The sequence below is a fragment of the Pelophylax lessonae genome (genome assembly GCF_965119305.1).
Source record: "Pelophylax lessonae genome assembly, chromosome: 5".
Classification (NCBI taxonomy): Eukaryota; Metazoa; Chordata; class Amphibia; order Anura; family Ranidae; genus Pelophylax; species Pelophylax lessonae.
In genome coordinates, this window is record NC_138772.1 from 528,377,051 (window position 1) to 528,395,169 (window position 18,119).

Genomic DNA, 18,119 nt, shown 5'->3' on the forward strand with positions numbered 1-18,119 from the left:
TATGGCCCATTAGAATTATACATAGAAGGGCTGATGACTTTACCCTGACCTTCCTGATCTGCCTACTTATTTCGGGTCAGTGACTCATAATATCTAAAGCCAGTGGGTCAAAATAATAGCCAGCCAACTAGGGGTTTCAGGAAGGTAGAAATGGTAGCCCAATGACATAACAGGTTTACTTTAGGCAAAAAATCTATAGTTAGATATAAGGTGCATAATGTTCTTTTTTTATAATTTTCTGCAGCCTTCCATAGCTGCCTGTCCTGCTTTTCACTGCTAGCAGAAGTAGATTAATTTTGTTCTACACAGTGCTTTAAGTTGGCCGGTATGCACTGGTACTCAGTACCGCCACTTCCAAATATGGCTCTTGAGCATACCGCCACCTCTCCGTGCGCCTTAGCGTACCAGTACGCTCATTTTGGACATCTGCGCCCTCAATTGCCCCCCCCCCCCAAGAATATTTCCCACTCCAGAGCCAGACCAGTCACCACCAGTGAGTCCCCTGCTCCAGAGTCCCAGCCCAGGCCAGGGGGGGGGTGCTTTGTGGGGACCCTGATGTGGGGTGGGCGAAAAAATTTATAGGCTATAATAGAGTACCGGCACCTCTTTTGGGCCACTTAAAGCACTGGTTCTACCCAATGGTTAATGATAGGACTGTGAGAGATCACAGACCAGTAACTCAGAGAGATAATAAAAAACAGCTATTTCATGTATCTAAACACATGTATCTAACATGGAAGGCTTAGCCCACCTTTGGGAACATGTTTCATGTTATATCCTTATTTAGGATGTAACATGAAACATGGTCACATTCTGCCGAGCCCCAACACATACTCTTATTTAAATTGCAGGGTGCTTCCTCCCTGTTTTTTTCAATTAAGTGCTGCTGCGCATACATCCATTCCAAGGAATTCGTGAATTAACATAATACAAGTCCCATCTGCCACCATAGTAGGAAGGCTCAGCAGAGCATCTGACAGAAGGTTAGTGACGTGACTACATGTGTAATCCATTCATCACTTCCTCCAGCCCCTTCATATGGACCTGGGATTGGAGGTGTGCAAAGCAGGATCCAGTGCAGTTGCAATGCTCTGCAGGCCTGAATGCAAAAATTGAATAAATACAAGTCAGTCTGATAAAGGAATGGATTTTGTATGTGACCACCAGGGTCACTTTGAAGGACAAATCCACCTTAGATTCAGATTAAACCCCTACAAAACCACCCCAAGCACCCTAAACTATCCTAAATTGAAACTCGCCTATCCAGGTCCCAGTGATGTATTTAGGTTTTGTGCTGCCCTAGGCCTTACTATGTTTGCGCACCCGCAAATTTAAATATGACCCACCCCTTCCTGTAAATGGCACACCCCTTTCCGGTTTATGACGCGCCCTATCATCTGTACACCACAACCGCAGTCTATCGGTTCCCATCAGCATAGCTTTCCCAACAGTTCACATAAGCTCAGCCTCATCAGTGCTGCCTCATTACTGCCCATTGGTGCAGCCTTATCAGTGCAACATATCAGTACAGCCCCATCAGTGGCCACCAGTGTAGCCTATCAGTGTGACTGCTTTATAGGGGTGTCAGACTGATTTGCCTCCTGGACCCTGCCCTCTGGCCCAATTCGTCCCATAATACTGGCACTAAACTAAAAGTGTAGTGTAAGCCAGCAGGGACCCTTTTTGTGTGGGAGTCGGGAGGAGGCTGGTTCTTTTTCATGTGGTGTGCAGCTTTTTTGCCGCCCCCTGCAAAGTGCCGGCCTAGGCCAAGATACAGCACTGCCAGGTCCTAGTTACCAGTGACAGTCTCCAAAATTGGTTTTATCCTGTCTGGTAAGTCTATTGCAGGGCTGACCATACCTGCACAGTAATGTCTTATAGAGTAAGTATTAAGTGTGGCGTTTTGGAGCCATGCAGGACCCTTTCATCAGACATGTGACTTTTAAATGGAAGCCATAGTGTGCTGATATCAAGAGATAAGGTGATAACCTTGTACCCCTACTGCTGAAGAAAAATTCCATCCAAGGCTATGGGAGGTTACAGTGCTGATGGTCCCTCACTAGATCTTATCAACCATTATGTATCCAACACAAAAGGCTCTGCTTTCAGAGGTGGTAAGTAAAAGCACCTGCAGGGAGGTTAGGATAGTTTAGGGGGCAGATCCCGGGGGAAGCACCAGAGACCTGCCTGTATGAGTCATCCAGTCTGACCTGCAGTAAACCCTGACCCAGATTCAGACTCACACTTACTTGGTAAGTAAAAGCACCTGCAGGGAGGTTAGGATAGTTTAGGGGGCAAGGAGTGTTAAAGTATAAGGTGGACTTTTCCTTAAAAGCAGACACCAAAAATTGGTTGAGCATATATGATGTTACAAAGTGGTTTCTGGCCAGGAAGCACCCAAATACTGGCATGCAAACTTCAGACAGTAGGCAGTCACACAATACAATAATCTCAATGACACAAAATAAATCAATATCATAATTACAACATTCATAAACCAGTGCAAATTCCAATACATTCATATCTCTCATGTGCGATCAATCCCAAGCATTGCTCTTCTGCTTTAGACAAGTATACAAAAGGTTAAACCGTCTAAGGGCCAGATCCTGGGGTTGCTGGTGAGTCTGCAGACAATCATACAGAATCTTCAAGTATCCTAAAACCAAAATAAAATACATAAATAATATATTAACTGGAAACATCTATTTCATGGACAAAGCATCCACTTACAGCATCTGATCACCCTGTTTTCCTTACTTTCTGTTATAAAACATTTTTTAAAAATGCCAGGATGCTACAAACACCCCTGAAATGACATATTTTTGGAAAGTAGACATCTCAAGGAGATCTTATTTCATGCTACAAATTTTTGGAAATAAAGAAGTATGTTGGTATTTAGGTGGTTAAAGCGGAGTTCCGGCCTCGGAAACCTATTTTTCACTAAAAATACCCCCGGGACAGTCAGGGCTAGTACATTCCACAATGGATAGTCTCTGTACTGTCCTGGGTCGCACTTACCCTTTAGAAGAAATACTTACCTTGAAAATTTCTTCTCCAGCGCTGCCATCTCAGGTGTGGGCAGCTGAAGCCAGCGCGTCCTCTTCTGCGTCCTCTTCCGTGTCCTCTTCGGTCCCACAATTCCCTGCAATGGCCCCCGCTCGTCACTTCCGGGGCAGGCTCTTCATCCCTGCACAGATTCTGGGCATGCCCAGAAGCTGTATAGCAGGGAATGACGCGCCTGCACCAGAACTGAGGAGCGGGGCCGGTGCAGGCGCATTGACTCCTGGGAGCGATGACGTTCAGCTCCCAGGAATCAATGCAAGCAGGAAGTGACGGAGCGGGCCGCGGCCGCAGAGGGAGGAAGAGGAAGAAAAGTGAGTATATTTTCTTCAATAACAAGGTAAGTAAACAAAAAAAATAAAAAATCGGGACTATCCATTTCTTTTACAGGTGACACAGAGCAAGCGGATGGCCCAAAGTCTTTTGTGGCCGGAACTCCGCTTTCAGGTGCGCTTTATGCTTAGCATTTCAAAGTAAACTACTGAACTGCAAGCCTTCCGCTACCAATGGAAGAAAGTGACCTGAAATTGGACTGAAATTGCATTGTGTTCAATGGCTAGATGATATGGATGAAACACAAAGTACTTTAACTCCGCCCCCAAAATAATCCTACAGTCATCGGTGGTTAGTGGCATTTTAAATCCCCCAAACAAGCCCACAATCATTGGTTTTCAGTGGCATGTTAAAGCCCCCACCCCAATCATTGTTGCTTAATGGCACTTTAAACCCCTTACTCCACCAAAAATAATCCCACAACATTGGTAGTGAGGCAGTTTAAAATCCCATACCCGCTCCCCCATCATTAGTGGTCATTACCCCCCAGCCATCCAAAACAAACCTAGAACATTGGAGGTCAGTGGCCCTTTAAAAAGCCAATATAAAATATATATATATATTTTTTTTTAATTAATTACCTTGATCCAGCATTAGATGTTTCTGGAGGAAGCAGGTGAAATTGCCAAGCTTCACAGCTGCCTCTCAGGAAAGCTGGGCTTACAAAATCCCACAAGGAGCCCATTGGAGGATCACCTTCCCGTGGGATTTTGAGGGTCAGTTTTCCTGGGAGGCTTCTGTGAGGCTTATTGACTTCATTCACTTCTCCCAGAAGCAATGGCTTAGAGAATTTTTATTATGTAAAAACACAATTTTTTCACAGGCTTTGCACGCTTTATGGGACATGGGGCGGTCAATAAAGTGGATCTTCCATTTTCATAAAAGGTCCACTTTAAGAACAGAATGAGACCTTCCTTTGGGCACATTTATACATGGGACCAACCATACCTATTCTTATAGTCTCTTACCTCTCTGTTCTTGTTCAGACCTCCTCTGCCTCGTGATACTGGGAATAGAGTATCTGTCAAACAGGAAAAATAAAATTGAACGTTAACTAGAAAGCCAACATTTGTACAACATCAGACCTTCCTTCATCACCATGGATCTTTGTGAGCTGTGGTCAAGCTGCTTATCTCAGTCCAAGGGCTCCCTTCTTTGGACTTCAGCTACCCAATGGGCTTTGCCGGTAGTCTTCCCACACTTTGGCTGAATCATTGGGCTATTACAACTATTTATACCATCATCTGAACCTATCACTTGGACCTCCACAGTTCGGTTGCTTTTATTATTGTGCAAGCAAGATATTTGTCATACAAATGCAGTTAATAGAGACACTGTAAGCTAAAGAGTACCACTGAGGAAGAAGTATTACACTTCGAAACGCGTTGGGTCCCTGCTTCTACAGTACTCATGTTGTCTGCAACTTTTGTATTTTCATAACTGCTTGCCATGTTTTTATATGTATTAACTTATCTTTTCAATAAAATTAATTTTGTATTATACTATACTATTGTATTTTCACTAGAGTGTCTGAAAAGTCCCACCATAGGGGAACCCCCTTTTTCTGCATTTCCATGGATCTGCACCATGTACAAGTTATTGCATTGAAATTCATTGTGATTAGAATCCAAACAAACTGCAATGCATAACACAGTACCTTGTGTTGTGGTGCTTCGAAAAGGGTCAGGGGCATGGGGTCTGGTGTGTTGGGGTACATTTATTGTGAATGGGCAGCACAGGTGTGAAGCCGGCCTTAGATCTAAGACTTCTCTTGCTCAGGTTCAAACATGACTGATGAGAAGTCCAAACTTTTCCAAACTGTACTGCTGGAAGAAACTACCATGTCCACCGGCCATGGGTGCCAGGCCCAGTGCTGACAAGAAAAAGTCCAGACCACATCCCACTATTTTTGTTTTTTAGTTTCTAAAAATGTTATTGTCACTACTAGGTGGCTATTTTTGCATAATTACTTCCCCGAGGCATGACTCCTTCACTGATGCATTTTGCCCTCAATCAGGGCTTAGTTAAAGAAATCGATCATGCCCTAACTGAGGGCAAACAACATCAGAGGAGGAGTCATGTCTGGTGGGAGTATTGATGTAAGGATAGACACGCAGTTGTGTCAATAAAGTTTTTTTAAACTAAAAAAAACAAAACATAGTGGTGTGCCTGGACCTTTGTTTGCTTAGGACTGACAGGGAGCATATTGTTCTGATACATCCAGAATTCCTGCTTGTACTTTCAATGGCATTCATAGAATCCCAGCTGGGACTTCCAGGATGACCAAAAGGGTATTTAAGCTCCAGCCTTCTAAGTGTCTGGTACTGTGTCTTCTCAGCAGCTACTCCTTGCTTGCAAGAGCTATATTACTTACCTGCCAGACTACCTGACCATTGCTAACCCAGATTGTCCCCGATTATTCTTCTGCCAGATGCCTGCCAAGACCTTTTCCTGGACCTGAGTACTTTTCTAAATGTCGCTTGCAAGACCCCCCTCTTTGACTTGACTACTTTTCTACCTGCTAATTGCAGAAACCCCTACCTGAACCAGACTACTCTTCTGCCTGCTGCCTGCCAAGACCCCTGCTTGGATTAGACGCTTCCTTAGTGGAGTTCTGATTCTGGTTCTGAACTTTGATAATGATCCAGATCACCTAATGATCGAACCCAGGTACTCTTCTGCCTGCTGTCTGCCAATACCCATGCCTGGGCCTGACTGTTCTTCTGCCTATTGCCTGTCAACACCCCTGCCTAGAGCTGACTACTCTTCTTCCAACTGCCTGCCACGACCCCTGCCTAGACCTGACTACTCTCCTGCCTGCTGCCTGCCTAGACCTAACTACTCTTCTGCCCACTGCCTGCCAAGACCCCTGCCTAGACCTAACCACTCTCCTGCCTGCTGCCTGCCTAGACCTAACTACTCTTCTGCCCACTGCCTGCCAAGACCCCTGCCTAGACCTGACTACTCTCCTGCCTGCTGCCTGCCAAGACCCCCTGCCTAGACCTGACTACTCTCCTGCCTGCTGCCTGCCAAGACCCCCTGCCTAGACCTAACTACTCTTCTGCCTGCTGCCTGCCAAGAGCTGCCTGCCAAGACCCATGCCTGGGCCTGACTACTCTTCTGCCTACAGTGTGCCAAAGGCCTGCCTGAAACCTGACTATTCTTGTGCCTGCCACATGCCAAGGCCCCTGAATGGAGTCGACTACTCTCCTTCCTGTTGCCTCCCAAGAGTCCTACCTGATCCTGACTACTCTTATGCCTGTTATCTGCCTATACCTGAATACTCTTGCTCATTGTATTGTACTGCAGTCTCCACACCTCAGCTGTCCCTGTTTTATCATTATTATTTCAGGTACTTATATAGTGCTGTCAATTTACGCAGCACTTTACATATACATTGCACATTCACATCAGTCCCTGCCCTCAAAGAGCTTACAATCTAAGGTCCCTAACTCACATACATACACAGTAGGGCCAATTTTATTTTTTATACAGGATCCAATTAACCTACCAGCATGTCTTTGGAGTGTGGGAGGAAACCCACGCAGGCACAGGGAGAACATGCAAACTCCAGGAAGGTAGTGTCGTGGTTGGGATTTGAACCAGCGACCCTCTTGCTGCTAGGTGAAAGTGCTAACCACTACACCACTGTGCCACCCGATTCTTGCTACCCCTTTATGGGGGCGACCCTGGTGACAATTGCTGCATAGCAAACCAGGACCACTAGGCTCTCTGGCCCATCTCAACCTTCAGTGGGGTTCTGATTCTGGTTCTGAACTTTGATAATGATCCAGATCACCTAATGATCGAACCCAGGTACATTCGGTTCATCACTTATCCTCGATTACAGCTGAAGTTGTGATGTTTCCTTTAAAAAAAGAGCTTGTGTTTAACTTTTGTTTTTTTTTTTGTACTTACATGCTAAACTCAGCAGCAGTGCAAAGAGACCTGGGAAAAAGTCACTTGTCCAGAATCTACAATAAATAATCACAGTTAATAATATCAGTGGAACCTTAAGACCGGCATTCACAGAATTTGTTCTTTTTCCAGAGCTGTAAGGCCCCATTTACACCTAGCGTATATAAAACGCGTGATTTTTCTAAATCTTTTGTGCATTTTTTACCCGGTACACATAAGGGATCCCATAGATTTCAATTGGCTGCCCTCTGTGCAACAAACATGGCAAAGTAGCTCAAGGACCCCTCCTAGGCAACCAACAGCCTCCTCAGCACTCCGCATTCCCCTGTTAGCATGACCTATCCCTTTATAAGGGCTGATTTAACCACCCTGCCAGGACATTTTGCCTGAGGATTGGTCAAGTTTCCTCAAGTTTGCAAATCAGCCCTCCTGGCCTCCGCCCACTAACTTCTAGAAGTTTCTCCAAACTTCCAGATCCCGGGGGAAGCAGCAGAGACCTACCTGTATGAGTCATCCAGTCTGACCTGCAGTAAACCCTGACCCAGATTCAGACTCACACTTACTATAAGTCAATAAATTTGCCTGCACCATAGTAGTAGCACATTAGGGGTTGCTACATTTGCTTCCCACATTTGGGGTGCCATTAACAATTAGTGGCACTGCAAGCATTACACACATTTTTCACACATTCCCAGACCACTGCAGCACAACTTATTGGTTCCTTGTGCTGCTTCTTTCTCTTCCAGTCAAAGCTCTGCTGTCCACGGAGTGCAAGACGCTGATACCGAGTCAAATTCAGGTACCTTCACTGCTTGAATTTAAAAAACACATCTGATGTTAGAGTAATGCCTATAGAGCTGCATTCATTTATGTCTTTTATATATGACTGGTGAACTTTTCTGGTGGGTCCCCTCTCCTCCAGGGCAGGAGCTGTCATGTATATTTGCTTCTCTAGTGCTAAAAGTATACTGCGTGTTCCTGCCATATAACTGACAGCAGTATTAACCAATCAGATTAAGTGTTAGGAGCAGGTAGTGTACCCATTTCCTGACTGGAGGAGGTCTAGCATCATCTAGCTCTTTCCTCGCCAGCCTGACTATCCTTAATCCACCCCAATCATTCATCGGATTTCAGATCTTTTAATCATGGCAGTTTAGCATCACATGTGGGCATTAATTAGGGTGGTCCAAGTGCCTAGAAACGCCCACTCCTCCAGACTGACATCTACCCATCAAGGAATTTTGATATTTGCATAACTCCTCCTAAGAGGCAGAAGTCATCAGGGCTGACGTTCTTGAGAGGAGTATTAAGGCAGGGTGCTATGTTCAGCACCCTGCTGGCCCTTCCTATCAGCCATGATCTACCTGCATTTTGCACAGAGAAGCACAGAGACCCAGTGATGATGCCATTTGGTTTAAAATAACATATACAGTGCCTTGCGAAAGTATTCGGCCCCCTTGAACTTTGCGACCTTTTGCCACATTTCAGGCTTCAAACATAAAGATATAAAACTGTAATTTTTTGTGACGAATCAACAACAAGTGGGACACAATCATGAAGTGGAACGAAATTTATTGGATATTTTAAACTTTTTTAACAAATAAAAAACTGAAAAATTGGGCGTGCAAAATTATTCAGCCCCCTTAAGTGAATACTTTGTAGCGCCACCTTTTGCTGCGATTACAGCTGTAAGTCGCTTGGGGTATGTCTCTATCAGTTTTGCACATCGAGAGACTGAAATTTTTGCCCATTCCTCCTTGCAAAACAGCTCAAGCTTAGTGAGGTTGGATGGAGAGCGTTTGTGAACAGCAGTTTTCAGTTCTTTCCACAGATTCTCGATTGGATTCAGGTCTGGACTTTAACTTGGCCATTCTAACACCGGGATATGTTTATTTGTGAACCATTCCATTGTAGATTTTGCTTTATGTTTTGGATCATTGTCTTGTTGGAAGACAAATCTCCATCCCAGTCTCAGGTCTTTTGCAGACTCCATCAGGTTTTCTTCCAGAATTGTCCTGTATTTGGCTCCATCCATCTTCCCTGAAAGTAAAGGGGCTGAATAATTTTGCATGCCCAATTTTTCAGTTTTTTATTTGTTAACAAAGTTTGAAATATCCAATAAATTTCGTTCCACTTCATGACTGTGTCCCACTTGTTGTTGATTCGTCACAAAAAATTACAGTTTTATATCTTTATGTTTGAAGCCTGAAATGTGGCAAAAGGTCGAAAAGTTCAAGGGGGCCGAATACTTTCGCAAGGCACTGTATAATATAAACAGAAATGTTTTGTTTTAAAATGCCATTTTATGCTCCTTACCTTGCACAAAGGAAAATGAGGAAAATGAAGATGCAGAGGTAGAATACAGCAACACAGATATTTATCTCCTGCCTTGCTTTATCTGAAAGAAAACACATGCACAATTTCCACACATATCTGATATTCACAAATATATATATTTTTTATGTTTTAGATACACTCACCATCCACATTATTGGGTACACAAACTGCTAATCAGCCAATCACATGGCAGCAACTCAATGCATTTAGGCATCTAGACATGGTGAAGGTGACTTGCTGAAGTTCAAACTGAGCATCAGAATGGGGAAGAAAGGGGATTTAAGTGACTTTGAGCGTGGCATGGTTGTTGGTGTCAGACGGGCTGGTCTGAGTATTTCAAAAACTGCTGATCTGCTGGGATTTTTACACACAACCATCTCTCGGGTTTACAGAGAAAGGTCCAAAAAATGAGAAAAAATATCCAGCGAGCGTCAGTTGCGTGCGGGAAAATGACTTGTGGATGTCAGAGGTCAGAGGAGAATGAGCAGACTAGTTCCAGATGATAGAAAGGCAACAGTAACTCAAATAACCACTCGTTACAACCAAGGTATGCAGAATACTATCTCTGAATGCAAAACACATCGAACCTTGAAGCAGATGGGTTAGGGCAGCCAAAGACCACACCTGGTGCTACTCCTGCCAGCTAAGAACTGAGGCTACAATTTGCACAGGCTCACTAAAATTGGACAATAGAAGATTGAAAAAACATTGCCTGGTATGAGGAATCTCAATTCCAGCTGTGACATTCAGATGGTAGGGTCAGAATTTGCCGTAAACAACATGAAAGCATAGATCCATCCTGCCTTGTATCAATGGTTCAGGGTGGTGGTGGTGGTGTAATGCTGCGGGGGATATTTTCTTGGCATACTTTGGGCCCTTAGTACCAATTAAGCATTGTTTAAACGCCTGGCCTCCCAGAGTATTGTTGCTGACCATGTCCATCCCTTTATGACTACAGTGTCCCCATCTTCTGATGGCTCCTTCCAGCAGGATAATGCACCATGTCACAAAGCTCAAATCATCTCACCACTGGTTTCTTCACCATGACAATGAGATCACTGCACTCCAATGGCCTCCACACTCACCAGATCCGGTCACTGTTCTCCAATGGCTTCCACACTCACCAGATCCGGTCACTATCCTCCAATGCCCTCCACACTCACCACATCTCATCCAATAGTGCACCTTTGGGATGTGGTGGAATGGGAGATTCCCATCATGGATGTGCAGCCAACAAATCTGCAGCAACTGCGTAATGTTATAATGTCAATTTGGACCAAAATCCCAGAGGAATTTTTCCAACAACTTATAGAATCTCTGCCATGAAGAATTAGGGCCGTTCTGAAGGCAAAAAGGGGTTCAACCCGGTACTAGCAAGGTGTACCTAATAAAGTGGCCGTGAGGGTACATTAACATTTATTTATTGGAATAATTCGAATTTTGCCACAGATCACATTCATTCATGATATTTAGGTCTCCTTTTGAGCCTCCAATACATCCAGTGGGCGCTGTTCACATGCTGCAGCCGCGGGGGTGTGCGCTGTGGCCGTAGCAAATAGAATGCAACATGTGGAGTTGACAGGCAGCACCGCTGGTCAAACTCGGCCATTCAAGTCAATGGGACAAAACTCGGCTCCTGGTTGCAGTGCATTAGTCCCATCAATTGTATAAAATGCATTTTGGCAGAAAAAGAAAACAAAAAAATAAAAATGCAGCTACAGTATTCAGGAGGCTGCAGGAATGCCTTCTGAAGGCCTGACAGTGGCTGCTTATGGCGCTTTTCCACTGCATGGAACCGAACGGTTCGGCTCGCTTTGCGCTTTTCCACTGCATGGTACCGCATGGTACGGTGTTTTGAACGGTTTGGTACGGTACGGCGATGCTTTTCAACTACATGGGACCGAATGGTACGTCTCGCTTAAACAGTCCCACCTCGGTTGTGGTTCCAAGAGGGCCGTACCGGTACCATATCCCACAATCCTTTGCATGCAGCCTTGACTGTTTGTCACTACTAGCCACTGATTGGTCAGAGAATCGTTGTTATCCCACCCACTTACTACTTTAGTGGAAAAGCAAACCGTACCAAACCGTTCCAACACCGTACCATGCGGTACCATGCAGTGGAAAACCAAACCGAGCCAAGCAGGGCCAAGTGGAGCCGAGCCGGTACTTGCAGTGGAAAAGCACCAATATTTGCATTCTAAAAAGAGACCCACCACAGAAAGCTTTTCAGAGAATGAGCTAGTGTGAACCTAGCTTTACATAGCTAATGCAAGCTGACGGGGAATGAGCTTTAAAGACCTACCACAAACCATACATTTGATGTGATAAAAATCAAAGCTAAGAAAAAAAAAAAAAAAAAATGGCAGGTTGGCTTCACATTTGCTTCACATTTGAATAAATAGCTACAATCAGTGGTCCCCTCTGCAAGCCAAACTTCTCTCCAAACAGAAATGCAAAAATTCTTCCTTCTAACATTACAAATTCCTCCTACCAGCGCAAATCTAATACCACCCGCCCCCCCCCCCATATTCCCTCCCTCCTAGCATCAAACCCCACCCACAAAATTCTCCCCAATCACAAATTGCCCCTCCTAGTACAAATCCACCCCCACTCCCTCTCCCAGCAAAAATCCTCCTGACAAATCCCCGTTCCTAGAATAAAACCTCCCCCCTCCCCCCCCCCCAATACCCCCTCCTATCACAAATCTTCCCAATTACTTTTCCCAGCCCAAATCCTCTTCCCTACTCCCCCAAATCACCTCCCCCCATTCCAAAATTGTCCCTCCTAGCCAGGGCTTTTTTTCTCAGAGAAAAGGTGTAGGAACTTCCCTTTCAAGTCACCCCTTGTCTCCTCCCCTACCCACCTCTGAGCACCATCCCTTGATTCCTCCCTCTATCCACCTCCCAGTTCCACCAAGTATCATTTTATAGTAATTTTATGGAATTTGTTATTGATAAGCCATAAAATATATCCCCTGCATCCGGGAACAATACACCCCCCTCTCAACAATAGTTTCCCCCAGCAACAAAGGACCCCCCCCCCCACAACAAAGTACCCCCCAAGCAACAATGGATCCATCAGAGCATTAATAGACCCCTCCAGCAACAATAGATCTCCTAGCAGCCAGCAACAATAGACCCTCCAGCAGCCAACAGTAGACCCCTCCCTCAATAGTAGATCTCTCCCAGCAACAAATGAATCCCAGCAACAATAGATCCTCCAGCACACCTCAACACCCCTTGCCATTTCATGCATTCGGTGCTAGAGGTGCCGGAACTGCGTTCCCCCGCGTTCCCTCTGAAAAAAAGCCCTGCTCCTAGCACACATTCCTCCATCCCCTGTCACAGCACAAATCTTCCTCCCACACCAAATCCTCCATCCTAGTACAAATTGTCTCCCTACTCAAATCCCCTCTGCCAACCCAACCCCCCCCCCACACACACACACACCCCGTCATTAAAAAACCTGTTCCCCCTCCCTCTCGAATTTCCCTCTCCTACCTTATACAAATGTTTGGTACCCCCCTCGTGCACGCACACACTAAATGTGCCCCCAGTACAACCCCCCCCCCCCCGTCATTGAAAATTACAGACCTCAGACGCTATAACAGTGGGAGCTCACTAAAGGAGTAGTGACAGAGAGGAGGAGAAAACTGGGAGGAGGTGCCGGATGTATCGCTCCCCCCCTTCAACTCCTCCTTCATGTGGTAGGTATACAGGAGTTGATACAAGAACTCTGTCAGATTAGGATCATGACCATGAGTGTGATTACCGCCCCCACGTGGACTTTCTGCTTCTTGGGGAGGAACAGTCTAGGAAGGAGATAGGAGGCAGGTAATCAAACCTGCAATCCCAACCTGACAAAATTCCTGTATCAACTTCTGTGTCAGGGAGTGCTGATCTAACAGGAGGCAGGAGCAGGGGAGCACAGCCTGCACCTCCTTCAGACTCTCTCCTCCTTGCCGCTGCTGTCCCTACTCATGTACAGTGGTGTATTTTGGTTTTGTGCTGGCCTAGACAAGACTAAAACCGGGCCCCCCCCCCATCTAAATTTGTCCAATCCCAGCCGCTTTAAAATTGCGCATACCTGTGCAGCGGCAACAAACAATGTAAATTCTACTATCCATAGGTGACGTTTTAAAAGCCATTCCACGTTACCACTTTAGATTTACCAGGGAGATCTGGTGCTGGAATTACTTTGCATGATCTGACGTTCGCGGTGATACCTCACATGTGTGGGACGATTGCTGTTTGTGTGTGTGCAGGACCGACGCAAGCTTTCGCTTTTTGCATGCAAGCATGAGAGGGTGGGGGCACTTTAATTTTTTTTTTTTTAATTATTACTTTTTGTCTTTTTTTTTTTTTTTTACACTGTTCCTTTTATTTTTACTTTTTTTTAATAATTTTTATTGCTGTCACAAGGAATGAAAACATCCCTTGTGACAGCAATAGGCAGTGATAGGTACGCTTTATGGAGGGATCTGGGGTCTAAAAGACCCCAAATCCCCCCATTGCTCCTAAAACGTCATTTTCTTACTAAAGTTCCACTTTAAAAGCAAACAACAAGATCGCTGTTTTTGAATGCTTTTGATTTTTAAACTGCCGAAGTGGTGTCATGTCATCACTTCAGGAATACTATTATGAACAGCCAATTAAAGCCGATCCTGGCTGTGCTTGGCTGTCTGGTTGCTCAGGTCTCCCCTGACAGGAGAGCCCGAGAGAGTCGCGGAAGGGGATGGGAGGGGGGGGGGGAAGCAGCTCCGATTGCTATTACGAGAGAGTGGTCCCCCCAAAAAAACAGTACGGCAGCTGTAGGCATCATCCTGGATTGCAGCTGCAGGCATCATCCCGGTACAGGCGCCACGCAAGGCAAATGCATTTTTTTGCCGAGTTGTTGATATGCCCCTGCTCCTTTTGTGAGTTACTATGGCTGTAGCAGCAGGAACTCACCCTGTGTTGCCCTCCCTCACATGAGTTCACTGCACCTGGGGCTGCCCCTCCTGCCTCCCCCCCCAGAACCTTGACCCAGCCCTGGTGGCCCCTAGACTAGTGCTTATTTACTGTGTTCATCATTAGCTCTACAATGCAGCATTTTTCTGATGTACTGTTGAACAGGGGGTCTCCAAACTTTCTAAACAAAGGGCCAGTTTACTGTCCTTGAGAATTTAGGGGGGCGGACTGTGGCCAGTGGAAGTAGAAAAGGTTCAGACGGCAGTGGGAAAAAAACAACCCCATCCTTGGTGTCAACGGGAGGAACAGTGACCGTTCATTCCCCATCATTGGTGTGAGCGGGAGGAATTGTGTCCCATCACTGGAGTTATTGGGTCCCATTGTTGGCGTCATTGTGCCCTATTATTGATGGTAGTAGGAGGAATTGTGTTCCCGTCAGTGGTGTCATTGGGAGGAATTGTGCCCCATCATTGGTGTCATTGAAAGGAATTGTGCCCCATCATTGGTGTCATTGGGAGGAATTGTGCCCCATCATTGGTGTAATTGTGTAACGCTCCTGCGTTTTACGTATGATGTGGATTTTCAGCTGCAGAAATATTCCACTTCAGTAGTCATGTAGAGAAACGCTGAGACACCAATCCCAACTCCCAATGACTCATCATGTGTGGATGATCTCAATTCAGCAAGTAAATACACACACTCAATAAGATGTTTCCTAGAGTGACTTATGTATATAGTAACACAGTGATGATAGGCTGAAGAGACAGGTTGGGTAGAGATGGTAGATGACAGACACTTGAAAGGAAATGTTCTTGAAAGTAAGATAGTAGCAGATGGGATGCAGATAGGTTTAGCAATCATGTATGGTAGCAGATGACAGAGTAGCAGGTGGACATACAAGAGAGATCAACCCAGTGCAAGAACAGGTGGTAGTAGGCTCAAGAGCTAGCAATCTTAGATAATGCAGATGTAGTTATAGTCCTTAGTATGCAGAGCTAGATAGTGTAAGCTTTAGTATAAAGGTTATAGAGGTTTCCCCTGTGGGGTACTTATCACTAATAGCAATGTAGCAGAGGAGAGGTTCGGCAAGAGCGGATGATCCGGTAGCGGGATACAGGGATCAGCGCAGCGTGGTTCCGACAGCGAGGTATGCTTGCAAGCATGAGAGCTTCAAGACAGGTTAGCATCAAGGCACAAAGCAGTTTGAACGAACACATGTGAGTGAGAGCCGGCGATCTAAATAGCCATCCAGTCCGGCGCTCAGTGATGACAGCATCAGTCTTAAAGGTGTATGCGCACCTTACCAAAAGAGAATGGTGGGGCGCATACACTTATGAAAGAGTAATTAGGGTACCCAAAGGTACCAGAACATTACAGTACCCCCCCCTTAAGGCCGGCTCCTGAAGGCCTCTGGAGCTGGTTTGTCTGGGTACTTCGCATGAAAATTGCGGATTAATCTAGGGGCATGTATGTCAGAGGTGTTTAGCCAGGTGTCGTCTTGGGGCCCATAGTTCTTCCATCGAACCAAGTACTGAAGTCTTCCTCTGTGGATACGAGAATCCAGAATCTCTTTTATCTCATATTCTTCTCCACCTTCAACTTGTACAGGAGGAGGAGGTGGGATAGTAGGCCTTATTCCTTGGTCAGGAACATGGGGCTTCAGTAGTGACACATGGAAAATGGGATGTATTTTGAGGTCTATTGGCAATGTAAGCTGTACTGCAGCTTTTCCAATAAGTTTCTTGATTGGGAAAGGTCCCAAGAACAGAGGTCCACGCTTTTTGCTAGGGATTTTCAGTCTTAAATTTTTTGTTGAGAGCCAAACGAGGTCCCCGATAGCGTACTGAGGAGAAGGTCTTCTGCGAAGATCATAGTACTTCTTTTGTTGACTATGAGCGTGTGCAATGGTAGTATTAAGCAAACCCAGAGAGTCCTTTATTTGGGTAAGATAGTCTGAGGCTACTGGGTTATTTGAAGGAAGGATGCGGGGTGGAAGAATAGAGGGATGAAACCCATAGTTCAAGTAGAACGGACTCTGCTTGGTCGTACTGTGGGTTGCGTTGTTGTAGGCAAATTCTGCCAGAGGGAGAAGATCCACCCAATCATCCTGTTGGTAAGAAGTGTAACAACGTAAATATTGCTCGATGCATTGGTTGACTCTTTCAGTCTGTCCGTTGGTCTGCGGATGGTAAGGAGAAGTGAGCTTCCGCTTGATCCGTAGTATGTGACATAGTTCTTGCCAGAACTTGGAAATAAATTGTGATCCACGGTCAGACAGAAGAGTTTTTGGGATACCATGTAACTTAAAGACATGTTTCATCAGGAGTTCTGCCGTTTGTTTGGACGAAGGTAGTCTGCGAATAGCAATGAAATGTGCCATTTTTGTCAGATGGTCCACTGACACTAAGATGGTATTAAATCCTTTGGAAGGAGGCAATTCCACTATAAAGTCCAAGGACACAACTTCCCATGGAGTTTGGGGTATTGGTAGACTGCATAGTAGACCGGATGGTCTCGTAGTGTCAATTTTGGACCTGGCACAGACATTGCATGAAGAGACGAATTTTTGTATAGATGTTTTCATGTCAGGCCACCAGAATTGCCTGGTAATCAGATTAAGAGTCTTTGTCATACCCATATGTCCTGCCATAGGCACATCATGCGATAATTCCAAGATCTTGGTGCGTATGGTAGGTGGTATGTAAAGTTTGTCGTTGTAGTAGAGGAAGCCTTCTGCATCAGTATTTAGTTGTGGTGGGGGTGAATCCAAACTTATACCATGCAAAACCTCTTCCTTCAAGGAACGGACAACTCCAATAATGCGTTTGTGAGGTATTATAGGAACGGAAGGGATTTCAAAGTAGTTTTCTTCAGTTAGTCGTGATAGTGCATCCGCCTTTTTGTTCTTATCTGCAGGTGTGTAGGTCACTAGGAAGTTAAACCTTAGAAAGAATAGTGACCATTGTACCTGTCGGTGAGAGAGAGTTTTGTTAGTCTGAAGATATTGGAGATTTTTATGGTCCGTGTATATAAGTATTGGTAATCGGGTGCCTTCGAGTAGATGTCGCCAATTCTCCAGAGCCAATTTTATAGCAAGCAGTTCCTTTTCACCCACGGGGTAATTTATCTCTGGACTGCTTAGGGATTTAGAAAAAAAGGCGACTGGATGAAGTGGTGAAGTGTGAGTTGGTCGTTGGGAGAGTATTGCTCCTACTGCCATGTTTGACGCATCTACTTCCAGAATGTATTGGAGGGATGGGTCTGGATGGCGTAATATGGGAGCAGAAGAAAACCTTGTCTTTAACAGGTGAAAAGCTTTATTTGCTTCATCTGACCATTTGAATGTTTTTTTTAATGCTAGTGAGCTGTGTGAGGGGTCTCACAATGGCAGAGAAGTTTCTGATGAACTTCCTGTAGAAATTCGAAAATCCAAGGAATCGCTGTAGCGCCTTGCGTGTGGTTGGTGTAGGCCAATCCTGAATGCAGGATATCTTACTCATGTCCATCTCGATTCCTGTT

At 45.2% G+C, this 18,119-nt stretch overlaps 1 protein-coding gene across 1 annotated transcript in view; it reads right to left on the reverse strand.

Annotated features, from left to right (window-relative positions):
* Positions 1-2,294: 2,294 nt before the first annotated feature.
* Positions 2,295-18,119, reverse strand: part of TMEM71 (transmembrane protein 71) — a 52,030-nt gene continuing 36,205 nt past the window's right edge. The window contains exons 7-10 of the mRNA XM_082259818.1: positions 9,628-9,709; positions 7,312-7,367; positions 4,362-4,414; positions 2,295-2,656 (exon numbers count right to left, since the gene is read on the reverse strand). Coding sequence (XP_082115944.1) covers positions 2,648-2,656; positions 4,362-4,414; positions 7,312-7,367; positions 9,628-9,709 — 200 coding nt within the window. The 3' untranslated portion in view covers positions 2,295-2,647. The remainder of the gene's footprint in view (positions 2,657-4,361; positions 4,415-7,311; positions 7,368-9,627; positions 9,710-18,119) is intronic.